Raw genomic sequence first — 14,901 nt, 5'->3', positions numbered from 1 at the left:
GTTACATTACTAGAAGGAAATAGAAATCTGATGCATAGCAAAGCAAGACACCATCTGGTGTAATACTGTATGTATGCTGCTGTATATTACACGCCAACAGTTTTTACTTGGAAGGGGACACACACAATTTTCTATGTGTCAGCAAAGTATTTGCTTTTGGGTTTAATTGTTCATCCACAAAAATATTATTTGATATACCCTCTCTTCTGGACTTGGAAGCGTTGTCTTAATGGATCAGGTTTTGTCTTAAATGGATCCTATTGGTATGTTGCAAAAATATTGACAAACATGAGTCCTTTCAACACCAAAGATTTAGCAAACAGTAACACTTTCCAGCTGGTTGCTCTGCAAAATGCTTTCCTTTCCTGCATATTTCATCCAGAAACAGGGACATGTCCCCAGACCGAGTCTTTGCTTCGTTTCTCTTTTCCAGCATTATAAAATTTTCTAATAAAACATTTTGTTTCAGGATGTCCACACAAGACACTTGGCCATATTGGACATCCGTAACTCTCCATGGAGGCTCCTGAATCAGCAACTATCCAGTTCTTCTGACTCACGGTGTCAAAAAGGCACCTAAGAATCAAAGTCCATTTTTAAAGCTTTGCCCTGTATTAACAAATGAAGCTTCACAGTGCTGAAGCAAAGAAGGGAAAGAACTTGGTTCATGGAAACAGAAACTCCAGCACAGAGAAAGACATTCAACTTTCCAAAGACTGTCTACCATTACCAGACACATATGTAAGGAATTTTTTAAACTGAATTCAATACCAAAGGCATGTGTTCTACGTAAATGTCAGATTTTTTACTCATTTTTCTACCAGAGTTCCGTGATTAAAATAAATATTTACAGCATAAGATTTTTTCCCCTGACTTTGAATACCTTTTGGATCTGAATCTTTGTTTTGGAAGATCTGTCTTTAAGATAGAGATCTAGGAAAATGGGGCGAATGGTTCTTCTAAGGCTTGTTCACATTTAATTGCATGGCTGCAGACTTAACAGGAGATAATTCTTTCCTTCTTGAAATTGAAGACATTGAAAGGTTAATTCAGTCTTCTCAGTTCCATTTCCTTCCTTCTGTTCCCCTTCCCACACTCCCCCCCCCATCTGTAGACAGCCGAATTATTTGAATTTTATGCAAGCTAGTATTCATCCAAAGAGAAAAAATCATTCGATGTATACATCAGACAAGCAAAAATTACAATATTGCACACTTCTGGTTTTTACTTCCTACTTGCTTTCCTCTGCGTTCACTGGTTCGGGCTGTGGACAGACATGAACTCATGCCCTAAAGCCAGCCTCCACTTAGAAGTTAACTTGAAATGCTTGAATGATGTCCCCATCCCTTTTGAATTCCCATTCTTTGCACTCACAAGGATCCATACTTGAGCCTCCATGGCGCTTTTAACTGGAGCTGAGGAAAGGCTACAGTCCAAGTCAGCACAAATTGTCTGCTGCCAACACAATCACTCTGTGCTGCTCTCCTGTTATTTCATGGTGTGGTCACTCACACTCCAAGTATACTAACTCCAGAGGAGTCAGTTTGAGCATAGAGAGCTCAAGTTAACCCTGTTCTGAAGACAGAGCCTTAATAAGACTGAAGTTAATTTCTTCACATATATTTGCAAGAAAAAAAGCCATAAAAGTAGTCATTGGAAACGTTGTAGTTCAGTCAGGTTCTGAAGAGATAGCTGTTCACTTCAGATGCTGTGAAAGGAAAATAGTCTCTTATATTATTTATTTTTTTTTTTACATTTTAGAGAAGAAAAACAGCTTTTAACATACCATACTTGCAGCTTTCATTTGAACTGGCAGAAGTTAACAGAGGTGGAACTTACTGATTACCACTTTCTTACATAATCATTGACCTTGTACACAGCATGTAATACATATGTGTTTGGCTTATTCTGTGTAGCAAGCTTATAAAACTGGAAAATGATTTTTGGAAATGATGATGTATGAAACCCTTCAATTAGAAATGCAAGTTTTTGTTCTGGAAGTTGCTCAGAGATCAGCTAAAAAAGATACTTGGCTGCCTAGTCTGTTGCTCTGCTTCAGCAGCCTGGTTTCATCGAGCAGCTGAAAAACATCAGGGTTTATCATCTTGTCCCCAAAATGTAAAACTGACTTAAGCTTCCAGGAGGTCCCAGGCTGCTGAAAGTGGCATGATTTGGCTACACAAAGAGAAGCGCTGGTCAGGCTCCCACCAAAACTACATCCACAACCCTGTGCTGCAGAAGTCAAGGATACCATGACTCCCTATCTATCTACCCCAGCGCCATGCAGATTGTAGCAACAGACTCACCTATTGTCCTTTTACATCTGGACAAAAAGAAAATCTGAAGTTAATATAAAATTAGTAGATCCCTGGATTTCATTTTTATTATCTTCTCTTGGATTATCTGTTTGGTGCCAAAATTTAATCTTCATAAGGAATAGCGATTTTCCTTTTGTTCATAGCAGAGAGCGAGAAATTCAACAGTGGATTGTTTAATTCCAGAGCAGCCAGCTGCACTGAGAAGAGCCATGTTTAAGCACACTCCCAACACTCACCCAAGGCTTCTCCATCTTATTCTTTCCCTAAGAGCTGCTGCTTGCAAGAGATGCTTCTGTCCGGAGACAGAAAGGAGAGAGATAAAAACAAAAGGACTGTTAGTAAAGACTGAAAGTCATGCTAAACTAGCATTTCTAGACCAGAATTCATCACAAACTGTCATGTGCTCTATAGCATATTAACTAATGTGACTAATACATCACATGCTTCTTTCCCCACCCTGTCTTTGGGAGAGAAGCATGTGCATGGACATTTTGTAGTTATTTTTTTTCCTTTAATAATGCATGCATGTGTCACTGCATTTTGCTAGAAAAGGCCAGGCCAAAGCCAAGTGTTTTATGCTGGAAGACACACTTTTAGGTCATTTCTCAAGAAAGTTCTGTTGCAAAAATCTCCATCTGGTTAAACTTTTAAAAATTCACCCCCATGCTGAGTTTTTTAAGACCAAGAAAGAGGGAGAGAGGAAATTTCCACTCCCACTAGCTTATGTTTTCTCTTGCTGCTCTTTGCTGCAATGGGACTCCTAGTATAGACTGTCTAAACTCCAGAGCTATTTGGAAAACACAGGGTTGGAAAAAATAGCCCCAGCAGAAGGACTATCTACAACCAGCCTCTCCCCTCATCCTCCGACCGCACCTACATTTAAAAGTTCAATGGTCTCGATAAGAAAAATGAAACACCTTAGGTAATGATAAAACATACAACAGAAGACAAGTATCGAGTATTTGCACACCAGCAGTGCAGTGTTATGGCAAACGCTGCCAAAGAGAGATCATTGCCTTCCTTACACCCCCAGGATTCATTGTCTCTTAGCCTGGGAACCTGTCTCCGTTCCCAAACATGGATATTTTTTTTGGCAGCAAGACGGAACAAAAGGCACAAAGAGAACTAAGAAAACCCTTTCAGTGAAGCTGTAGTCTTTTTTTTTTTTTTTTTTTGCTGTTCCCCTAAGGACGGGAAGCCTTCTAAGGACAGCTTATAACACATGCAAATCCTGCTACCTTTTTGGAAGGTGCTCAACGCTCATAGGGACCTAAAGGAGTTAGGGTGCTTGCAGATTCCAGCCCACCTTTTGACCTTGGAAAATTAATCCCCTACCTTTAGCACCAAAAATACCACAACATTTTGAAAATGAAATCACTGTTATATTTGAGTGGGTGTGTTATTTCGAGACAGCACTAATGTGATTATAAAATCAGTTGTGTCAGCTTATTGGCTCAGCTACAGACACTGATCTGCTCGAGCGTCTGTTCCTCGAACAGGCTGCTCACGTTAGGGTGCTTTGTCCCCCCTCAGCCCCGTACAGAAATAGATGTGATCCGATTCCCACTGTTGCACCAAAGAGAAAGAAACCCCTTCTTCTCGCATTTGCCCACCTAGTCTCCACAAAACATGGCATTTCCAGAGCATCTCTTCTGCCAAATGTGAGCACAGCATCCCCCCAGCCCGTGAAGGGCTATAGCCCCTCTCCCCCTCTCTCTCTCTGTGCCACTCGCTCCTTAGACCCTCCTCCAAATTTTCCTTTGCCCTTGATCTCCCTTTAAACATTTCCTCTCACCTATGACTGCATTCTGGTGGCAAGTATTTGTGTTCCCCTGTTTCTCTGTGGGTGTCTGACAGACACTCGGTGGCTTATGCTGCCAGGCACAGTTTAATGCTGTCAGTGGCAGGTGATTCACTGGTATCAGAGGTGTCAGCCCTGGCAGGTTTGACTCAGCCCTTCATCCTTTGGCAGCAGATTGAAATAAAATGCAATTCCCCTTGTATCTGAGGCAGCTTTTCAGAAACAACCATACCAATATAGCTTTACGTGTATAGGATCTGTAAAGATCCCATAGTCTGCTTCCTCTGCTGGCTTGCTATTTTTTTAATTTTTTTTTTTTTTTTTTTTTTTTTTGCATTTCTGTGTGCTGGACCATTCAGATGCCTCTGTGCACCCCAAAGCCCGTGAAGGTTCATTGCTGCCACAAACCTGCCAAGGCTGGGTAAATGCCATGTTCCCATTACTGAAGGTGGTGACTCTGAAAATCCTGCCACTAAAAACCTGCCTAATAACTGCTTTGCTCCTCATATAGCAAGAATACTTCAGTTCCCAGTGAAAGCAAAAGGCATCTGTGTAAAATATTCCCTATCTTTCCCTCCCGTGACCAGCCTCAATGCTGTATGCAATACCCTCAGGCCAGGCTCCAAACTTTCCATATGAAAACTACATACAGCTGTCTGTCCTGCACGGAGTATGTAAACACGGGGTTTGAATCCAGTGTGAGCAGTGTTTGACCACAGTACTGAACTTACAAGCTACAGGAACTTGACAGGCACTTTATGCAATGGCTGAGATGTTTGTTAGGGAGATGAGTATCTACTGATTTCAGCTGAGGGTAAGAACACATAATTTCTCAACATTATGTGACGTGGACTAACGCTGTTGCACCTTCCTCAGAAACCCAACCCAGTATCAATTAAAACCCTGGTCATCTTCAGCCTAAAAACCCAAACAACATATGCCAGACTGTTTTTAATACTAAGTCTGCCAATAAATCAGGCAATTAAAATGGTGGTGGTGAAAAACCAAGCATGCTCACCCTGTCTTACCGTGTTTAGAAGAGCCTGAGCTCTGCTGTGGGTGCGAGGGGCCAAGCCCACGACTGCAATCAGAAAGCCAGGAGTGAGATTCTCCCGCTCTGCTGTCCTGAGTACTTCATTTGCTCTCTACATATTGAAAGAATTTGTGCCAGTCTAAAAGTTTAAGAGGTTTTGCCCTTGTAATCCCTCTTCATAATAAGAATTCTAATTGTTACTTCTAAAAAATTTAAAAATTGAAAGTCATGAACTTCCTGAATTCATGAATCATTCAGATTGGGGTTTAAAGTCTTTTTCTGATCTTCTAAATCTGGTGTCCAGCCTAACAAGAAGTAGTTAATGCTCTCTCTTTAAACAGACACTAAGACCGTTCAGTGTCAAGTCTCGGCTACAGTTTACATCGAATATTCACCCAGTGGCTGCCTTCCTGCTTATTCCCAGGGGATTTTGGTCAAGAACACAGCTTTCTATTTTTGACAATTGGTTGGACTAATGGGGTGGAAAGAAGGGAACTGAGCCCTGACACTAAATACGACTGGTACGCACGGACGTTGATTGCACGTGGACAGTCAGTGCAGATGCAGAGCTAACCGAGCCAGCCTGCACAACTCAACCGAGCTTTTAGTGTAACAAAAATGTAGCTGCACTGCTGCCAGGATGGTCGTAGGTCCAGAAGCAGCACAGCCAGGTTCCTCCTTTACCCCAGCTACTGCAGACATGGCTATAGGGCAAAAATGCTCTTAGACTAGTGTTTGCCAGGGCACGCAGCAACCCCTGCATTCTCTGAAGACAGGGAAAACGGGATGGAATAAGGAAAGAATCACTGGGTGGAAAGAACCGCTATTCATGAATGCTGATGAGGAAGAATGGTCATTTCTTTTCCTGCATTTCATAGAATCATTGAGGTTGGAAAAGACTTTTAAGATCTAACTGCAAACCTATTCATTATTTCAATTTAAACAAGCGTTGGAAGAAGAGGTCCTTAAAACGTATTAAAACCATTTTCTCCACATGCACATACCAGACTCAAACCCACTCTACCTAAGCCTGTTATGCCAACGGAAAGATCCACAGCACCTTCCCGGGGCTCTCAATCAGCTGTCAGACACCTCCGCCCCTCTATTGTCAGTAGAGAAACCTGGATACTCCTAGGGCACAATTAATTTTATCCCAGGTTGGTTGCTCCCTATTGTCTATCACGGAGTCTAGACAAGTAATTCAGATGGAGACATCTGAAGTTACATGAGAGGAAACCCACGCCAGCATCTAGGAGGATGCGCACAGCCCTTCCTTCCCAAACCCAAGGGCCTCGGAAAAATGATTCCCCAAATAATTTTGGGCAATGTAGCTGGAGCCACATCACAGCCACAGGGATGTCCACAGCCCCCGACAGCAGCAGCTCTAGGAGGTGGCTACAGGTGGTGCCCACGTTAAAACAAGACATGTCTTGCAGACACAGGCAAGGGCTAGTGGCCATCGTAAAGGTTTTTGTGAAATGCATCGCTCGGCACCTGCAGCGCATTCTCCCTTTGCTGCAGCTGAAGAGGGTCGCTGCAAGAGAGTCCAGGTGGTCCACACCGTCGGGAGGGTGGGATGCAGGGAACAGCCACGCAAGCGGGATGGGCCAGCACGGCTTCTTGCCAAGCGAAGGCAGGAAGGTTGGCTGCGGGCGTCCACGTGCCATCAGGCTGACCGAAAAGGGAGCGAATGAAGAGTCCTGGTATTCCTTTCAGGACACATTCCTGGACACCAGTGCGGTGCTCAGGCTGTGCTTATCTCAGATTTGGCCCATGATTGCAGCAATTGACCATGCTTGTGCCTAGAGCCTCCCGGAGCCCCTCGTGCTCCTGCCAGCCTGGGTGGGTGGGGGTGATCCCCAGGCACGTCGCTGGAAGCACCTAAAACGTCCCCACAAACTAATCAGGCAGCAGCAGCCCTTACATGAACTCCAAACCTCAGCAATGTAAAAGAAGGGCAGGAAGGGAAACTTAAATATCATCACCTTGGTAAAGGAGGAGAAAAAAAAAATACCAAGATGTGTTTTAGCGGTTTTCCATGTCAGTTTTCCCATTTCCCTCCCTCATGTACTTTCTGCAGCAGCAATCTGTCCTTTCCCTAAATGCTGAGCAATCCCGGCACGAAACTAATCAATATTAATAGCGATGGGCTCAGGCAGGGGGGAGGAGAGGAGAGGAGAGGAGGGATTACCCTGACCTTTTTCAACTCACACTGCCTCAGACGGCCACCAAGCAGCTGAGGAGAGAGCAGCCAGACGGTAATGCCATGTGGTTTTAGTGGCTTTTAATTTTTTCATTTTTTTTTTCATGTGAATTTTTACTTCTGTTGTCTCAGTGCAGATATAATGAAATCTGATTGTCTTCAGGAAGGAAAAAATTATATCAGTCATCTCCGGGCCAAACCTCGCCTTGATGGGAAGCTCCACTGAAATAAGGGGAATAGTGCCCAGGCTGGATTTTAGCTTGATTTTCTATTAAAAACAGGAGTGGGATTAGGGAAGTTTTGACAGGTGAAGTGTTGAATGCCGGTGTGCTTTGTGGATTTCTCTGATAATGAATACAATCAAAGCCATTGAGCCTGCGACTGGGATATTGAGTGCGAGAGCAAACAAAGGGCTGGGTGAACCCGTCCTCTATTGTTAGGCACAAGTGTCCACAGCAGCTCATCCAGATATGGGTATGTATGTGCTCAGGACAGGGTGTTCAGAATTAAAGACAAATCTTACTAACTAAAACAAAATCAGAATTGAAGCTTTGTTCATATTGGATTTGGGGCTTATTGTAGCCTTTCTGGTTAACAGCGTTTCTTAAAATAGAGGTTTACGTCAGGAGGCACCGTGGATTATTGGCAGTTAATGCATTGTCTTTGCTTTACTGAAATATTTTTGTTTTCATGTGCAATATATGATTTTTAGAAATTTCATCTGAAAAATCTAGATAAAATTCTATTTATGCTTTTCCTTTTTGCTCTGAAAGAGCCAAGCCTCAGGGAGAGGTCCTAGATTGAGGTGTTAGATTTGTGGGGGGGGTTCTGAATAAACATTTTTATGGTATTTTCATGTTTTTTCTTTTGAGCAAAAAGTGCTTTGCAGATGGCTGATATCGCAGCACTAGCTAATGAAGCCACGGGTGTGTTTTTCCTTTCTTTGTCAGGACCCATCATGTCCGACAAACCAGATTTTGCAGAAATTGAAACATTTGACAAGACAAAGCTGAAGAAGACAGAAACCAGAGAGAAAAATCCATTGCCCACTAAAGAAAGTAAGTACTTATGAGGCTATTTGAACCATGAGTAGCAAGGACACAATCTGTATTGCAGTTCATATGCAAAATGAATACTAATCATAGGATTACGGGCTCAAACTCATCCCTGAATTTAACTGGGGATAATACTAAGACTTGTACTCTGTGCTGGCCAAGGATACAAGTGGTTATAACCTATGGTGCATTTTGTCTGAAAAGTCCTTTCTGATGGGATTGCTCTTGTTTCTGCTAAAAGCAAGACCAGATTTTCTGCTGGTTGCAGTTAACAGGATCAAACTGTTTGTAATTACCATGTCACCAGCCCCTTCGGAGGCACAGGTGCCCAGGGGAACCCTTGCACATCCCTGGCAGGCCAGGCAGCATCCCCAGAAGGTGCCCGGGCACTGGATTTAAGGTGTTATCAGGCAGATAAGCTGCTGCCCCCCCACTGGCACCTGCTATCAGCCCTGGCCTGGAGTGCTCCAGGCACCTTCTCCGGGAATAAGGCTGCAAGAAAAACCCGTCATCATCCTTGCCTAACAGGCAATCTTCCTTAGCGAAGCGCCCCTGAGCTTTTCTCGTGCAGGGTCCTCTCCCGTACACGCACTGTGCACAGGCAGCCAGGTGAGGGTTGCGATTCACATCCAACTTTGGATGTGAAAAGGTCATTTCTCTGCATTTGGACCAGATTTTGCGAGCAGTTTCCTTCAGAAGAGTACCACTAACCACTTTGGATGTGTCAGTACCGATAGGCGTGGAGATGCGTTGTCCCTCGACATAAGATATGGGTTTTTTCCCTCTTTATTATCCCTAGCAATGCTAAAGCTGTAAATGGAAGAGGAACTTTGCCCATCATGAACTGCACCCTACTAGCTCCACAGCTGTGGGAGTGAGGGGCCATTTCCAGGTGGCCAAAGAAAACAAGTGCGGACTTACCATCCCCCGGCTTTAAGAATGACCGTAGAAATCTGTATCCTGCAGAATCATTATAATGCTTATTGATGATGGTTTTGTTTCCTCTGTTTTTCTGGCAGCTATTGAACAGGAAAAGCAAAGTGAAAGTACAGCCTGAGCATAAAATTGAAGATGTGACTGCTGCTTCTTCAGTGGGGTTTTGGCTTCAGAGTTGGGTTGTTTTGTTTTGTGCATCCCCCTCCGTGTTTGTTGCCCATTTATTTTAGCAAACATTGGCTCATTGAATGTTCCCCTGGAAAGAAGTTTGGTTTGTATTTGTTGAACAAGATACCATGTATTTGTATTCTTAAAACTGTAATTCCAAGTTCTGTATCAAAGCCGTTACTTGCCCCAAAAAAACCAATTCGCATAAAAATTGTTTCCCTAAGCCTCACAATAAACAGGTTTCTTCTGATCAGCTGTCTTTGAGCCTTGCAGAAATAAGTTTACACTAAACTCTTACTAGCATCCTTCTCACTTTGCACTGCCACAGCACCTAGAGAGCACAGCCAGGTTGGGAAGAATTACCCCAGGCACCCACAGGTCCCCGAGGCCGGCACACAGCCCCTCTAGTGTCACCCCAGATGGCACCAACACCCCTGACTGCCTCTGCAGCAGCCTGTAGACTTCACTCCTTTTCCCTGTGTCACTCAAAAGAGGGTTTCAGGGCAACACAGCGGGGCAGATTTTGTGTGCTAGTAGCTCCTAAAGTTTTAAACCCCCAGCTGGGCATCAGGCACAAATCAGATGGAACGTTGCTGGCCTGCTTCTGTTCTGGCCAACAATAAATTAATGTCTCAGAGGCAGATACCTACTTACAAAATCCTTGAAAAATTGATGGTTGGGCTGAAGAAATACTCAAATTTGCATCCCAGATAGGAGAAGGGCTGCAGCACCCTCTCCACAGCCTTTTTTCCTCCCCTCTCTTTAGCCTGCCAAGATTCAACCAGCCTTGGGGCAACTGCAGTACACGTGGCCTTCGGCCCATCTAATATCAAGTAATATAGGAACGCAGGAAGGTGAGAAAAGGAATGAAAAATTCTTATTGCAATGATTTTCTGGGATGAGAGAGAGAGACCTTCAGCAGCACAGGGGCATAGGACACAAGGAAGCAAGCAAGGACTCCCTAAATTTTCATTATTGGAGGTGCAGTAGCATCCTCGCTGCTCTGCAAGGGCTTGGCAAAAATAAGCTCTGGTACCAGCTCAAGGGGACTCTCAATTACATGGTATCACATTATCTCTGGAATTAATTTGCAATCATATTAGAAAAACAAATGCTTGCTCTGGGAAGATAAACTGCTGTCCCTGGAGCTTCAGTTTGATCCTACATGCGCTGTGAAACGGGAACAATTCTGTGTATTTTGATGGGGTTACTCTGGGCTTATACCTGCATAAGGCGAGGCAGAAACCAGCCTACAAGCCTCACTAAACAGAAACGAATGGTTGGGATGGTGCTTAGAAAGCTCTCGTTTACTTAAGGGTTGCTTGACACTTGACATTTAACGCGAATAGTCAGAACTGCAATTAAACAGTAGCAGCATAGCCACAAAACGGGAGACTTCCAGTGGCAACGAGAAGTAAACAGAGGTGGCCAAGAAACCAAAGGAAAACACAGAGCATACAGGACCAGTGATTCCAGTTAAAGCTTCATTAATGTCAGTGGTACTCAGAGGGCCAAGACTGCTGTTCCAGTCACTACTCATCAGTTCAACATTGCTGCTGTTTTCTTTTCACGACCAAGTTTTTTTTACACATTCTCCTTTGAGGACCTCATTCCCCTTGGCACATGACTTGACCCTAAGAGTTGGGTGGGGTTTTTAGGGTCTGCCGGATGTATTAATTAAATCTTTTTTATTTAAAAAGGTGAGGAACACGAAAGGTTGAGCAACAAGGAAAACAGTTGCTATTTTCTGTGTGACTCACACCCTCACCTCAACGCGTTTCAGGGTCATTGAGCCTTCAACATTATTTAAATAATCTGCTTTAGTGATGGTTCCTTCGTGAAGAAAGCATTCAGAGATAGCACTTGGAGCAACAACACCTACTGCAAACTCATATAGTTAATACCATTCAGCCAGATTACCTGTCAGTTTTCCACAGGGTGATTTTTAAGCACCGCGTTGCACTCAGCGGGTAAGCCCACAGGCCAGACTTTCTCCTTTTTTTTGCCAGGAGACAGTGTTTTGCTCCATGTGACAATCTCCTTCCAACCCTGCCAGTTCAGAGCATCTGCCAGCTCGCTCCGGACAACACACCGTAAATCACCAAGAACCGCTTTGGCACGACCGAACCAGCGGCTGGTGCCTGTACCCCAGGTTCTCCCAGAGACTCTCCCAGAGGACTGTGTCCTCAGCCCTGTGCTTTGCTGGCAGAAGGGAAGGGAGGTCTGGCCAAAGCAAGAAAAAAACAGAGATATTCTTCTGTCGTGTTTGCACGGATACAAAGGATTAGTAATGCAGCCCTAAGGATCCACGCTAGAGACCAGAGCACTGTCTACAGCTCTGGAGATACCAGATTTGTCCAAGCCCTTGGCTCAGAGCCCCTCCTGATGAGCTGTTTGCATTTAAAGCCTGACACCATAAACCCAAAGCCTCAGTCCTTTTATTCGTGTCTCGCCCCGCTGGAAAGGCTGTGTAGACAACAGAAACCTTAGCTGAGTTCCCCACCCCTGGGTCAGGCTGCAAAAGCTGTCAAGCTACAGCAGAGCACACCAGGAAAAACTCCTCAAGGTTAAAGTCCAGATCTCCCCACCTGCCCCAGGTGGAACACGGCTTTGCAGCAGGGGTTGGAGACTTTCTTTCACCATTAGCAGTTAAGAGAGGCTTAAAGTTAAAGATGTGTAGCTACAGTACCCCCATTTGAGAAGCATCACTCTCCGCTGCTGTGCAAAACCACTTCAGCCCAGGAACTGGATCACAAGGTTCAAATTTGGCAAGAGCAGGGCTGGGTCTGGCTGCCCGTTATCTCAGTCCAAGAGCATTACAGCCCTTATCTGCAGGGCGAGCTGAGGGCACAGACCAGGAAATTGCTCATCATTTAAGGCTAAGACAGTGAATTTTCATCATTCTAGTCACCATCCCAAGGAAATATCTGTTCCTGCCATTGGACGGGAGCTACGAGACAAGCCAAACACCTTACCCACACCTTGGGAACAGCCTCTGGGTGTCAACCTGCTCCTGACCTTCACTCCTGGGGGGAGCATCCTCCAGCACTGGGGCTTGCCCATAGCCACCCACGGCAGGAGCTTGGGCCCTTCCCTAGCCTCCGTGCTGCTGGGCAGCTGAGCTGCAGACAACTTCATCAGCAAACTCAACCAGCTTCAGGTGGGAAACTTAAGTATTTTTGCCAATTAGCAACAGCCCTTTGCTGTTCGGATCCTTTACATAATGAGATGCTACCTTGCAATTCCCCCAAAGGAAAACAGTTTCCATGCTAATCCAGTTACAGCAAAAAAATCATTACATGCAGATAAACACCTGCTTTCTTGGCATCACCACGAAGCCAATCTTGCTCCTTGCATCCCAGGGACAGAGCCAGCCCCCTCGGGATCCCAGCAAAGTTTGCCTGCCCCTGTGAGTCACCTCTAATTGCTCTGCACAGCCACGGTGAGCCCTGGCTGAGCAGGGGAAATCTGCATTCCTGTCGGTGTTATATAGAAGTTAGTTGATTTAATAAATCTCGTTAGGCAGGCATTTGATAACAGTGAAAGCCAGGGAGGGCAAACCCTGAACGTAGCTCTCCTAAGAAAAGGGCACATCTCTGTTGCATCTCAGGTGGAGCCCAACTAAAACCCCCTGGAGATCCTGCCAACCCTGGCTCGGGTACCACAGACCGAGTCCCAGAGCACATGTGGGGTTTTTATTCAAACATATTTGGGAGTTCTCTCTTGTTTGGGTCATCAGCCCCCTGGCTGCTGAGGCATCTCACAGCGAATCTTTAGGTCCAGCTCTGCAGCGATGAGGGCAATCGGCTTTGGCCGGGTGGCTGGTTTCCCACAGCGAAAGCTGAGATGCCCATGCAAGGCCAAGGCTGGAGAATTCTCAGCTTTGAGAAAACACCTCTGTGTTCTCGCTCTGCCATCGGCGTTGCTCCTGACACAGCAGAGACCTCTCCTGCTGAGAGAACGGGGGAAAAACCAAGGGGGAGACGTGGGGGCCCAAGGACTCAGCAGGATCGGGGGTCTGACCCGCAGCCGTGCGGGATGGGGGAGGTCGGGGGCCGGGAGTGCAGCTGCAACTGGAGGCAGAAGAAGCTGGGGTGGCTCTGTGCCTCTGCTCAGCTCACCCCTTCTTTTTCCAAAAACACAGGGTGAAAACAATAAATAGCCTTTGAAAAAGCACCAACCTTCTGGTGCCGAGCTGGGGGAGCCTCCCACACCGCACACGGGCAAACAAAGCTGCTGTGTCCTCCCGGCGCCCAAGCACGGGCAGCCGGCCCCGGCCACTCCACCTGCTCCCACCCAGCGGCTCCGTGGGTCCCCGGCAAACTCCGGCCGTCCCAGCCTGATCCTGGGCACCGAGACATGTCCCAGCAGCAAAACCCACTGAGCCTGGAACGTGAAACGCGGCACGGGGATGGTTGGGGCTGAGCCAGAGTATGTGGGAGCAGGTGTGTGCATGTGCGGGGGTGTTTCTCCAGCTCAAACCCAACGCCGCTCAAATTGACAGCAGGGTAAGCTCTCATTGCATCTTCTGTGGTGGGTATCTGTGCCGGCAAAGGCGGCCTCGTGTGCTTTCTGTCTTGTCAGAAGAGCTGGCTTGGGAAGGAACAGTTGCTGGGGATGGTTCACGCACATCTTGTACGCTGTGCTGACAACAGCTCTTGACAGCTCCTACCATCAACTGCAAATCTCTCTTTGTGTTTGCTTCGAGGCCCTGCTCCAGAATTCATTCAATCGATGGGGAAGCAGGAAAAAAGGAGGTGGAGGGGAGAGCAAAAGAGGGTTTCTAGCTGCTGTAATCAGAGGCCTGTGAAAATGGGGTCCTTTAGGGCTCCAGCAGTAGGCACTGAATGAAAAGAATGAGATTTTTCAAAATGAAACAGCAATCTCAGGAATTTTAAGCTGGCCTCGTGAATTTAGAGGCTAACTCAGTATCAAAATTTTTTGATTTGGCAAAGCTGCAACAAGCAGGGAGGAAAAAAATGATGTGTGACTCCAAGTGGGTGTTTTCAAACAGCATCTTGTTTGGGGAAAATAATCCCTCTTGGTCTGCTTTGTTTTCTCGTGATGCTGGAAATAATTCTCCTCCTCAGAGAAGAGAATTGGGCTTTTCTTTTTCTGTCTCATCATGGGAGCTACCCCAGGTCACTCGGGACCATGGCTGGTTCCCCCATCCCTGCTAGCACCCGAGTCAGCACCTCAAAGTGTTAAAGAAACACATGTGCAGGTCCTATATCACATGTTTCATTTAGCGGTGAGGAAATCGGCCATGAGACGCCTTGGCTGAAGGTTTAGCTTCTTGGGGCTGAGCCCAAGGGCAGGGTATGGAGGCAGCAGGGATGTTCCAGGGCAGCAGCATCGCTCCTGGGATCCTTCTCTCCAGGGAGAAG

The 14,901-nt window shown here is 45.8% G+C and overlaps 1 protein-coding gene across 2 annotated transcripts; it reads left to right on the top strand.

The window, feature by feature from the left end:
• The first annotated feature begins 7,343 nt into the window (after window positions 1-7,343).
• On the top strand, window positions 7,344-9,764 carry LOC130153957 (thymosin beta-12-like). 2 transcript variants are annotated; one of them, XM_056349465.1, is made up of 3 exons: window positions 7,344-7,410; window positions 8,306-8,413; window positions 9,430-9,764. In XM_056349465.1, the coding sequence occupies exons 2-3, from the start codon at window positions 8,314-8,316 to the stop codon at window positions 9,465-9,467; spliced, it is 138 nt and encodes a 45-aa protein (XP_056205440.1). In that variant the 5' UTR covers window positions 7,344-7,410; window positions 8,306-8,313; the 3' UTR covers window positions 9,468-9,764. The 2 variants fall into 2 exon arrangements, with proteins under 2 accessions (XP_056205440.1, XP_056205439.1); XM_056349464.1 differs by lacking the exon at window positions 7,344-7,410 and adding an exon at window positions 7,445-7,829.
• Window positions 9,765-14,901: the final 5,137 nt, after the last annotated feature.

This window comes from Falco biarmicus, chromosome 8 (assembly GCF_023638135.1).
Source record: "Falco biarmicus isolate bFalBia1 chromosome 8, bFalBia1.pri, whole genome shotgun sequence".
Lineage (NCBI taxonomy): Eukaryota > Metazoa > Chordata > Aves > Falconiformes > Falconidae > Falco > Falco biarmicus.
Note: the sequence above shows the minus strand (reverse complement) of the source record. Positions and strands in the feature narration are given on the sequence as shown.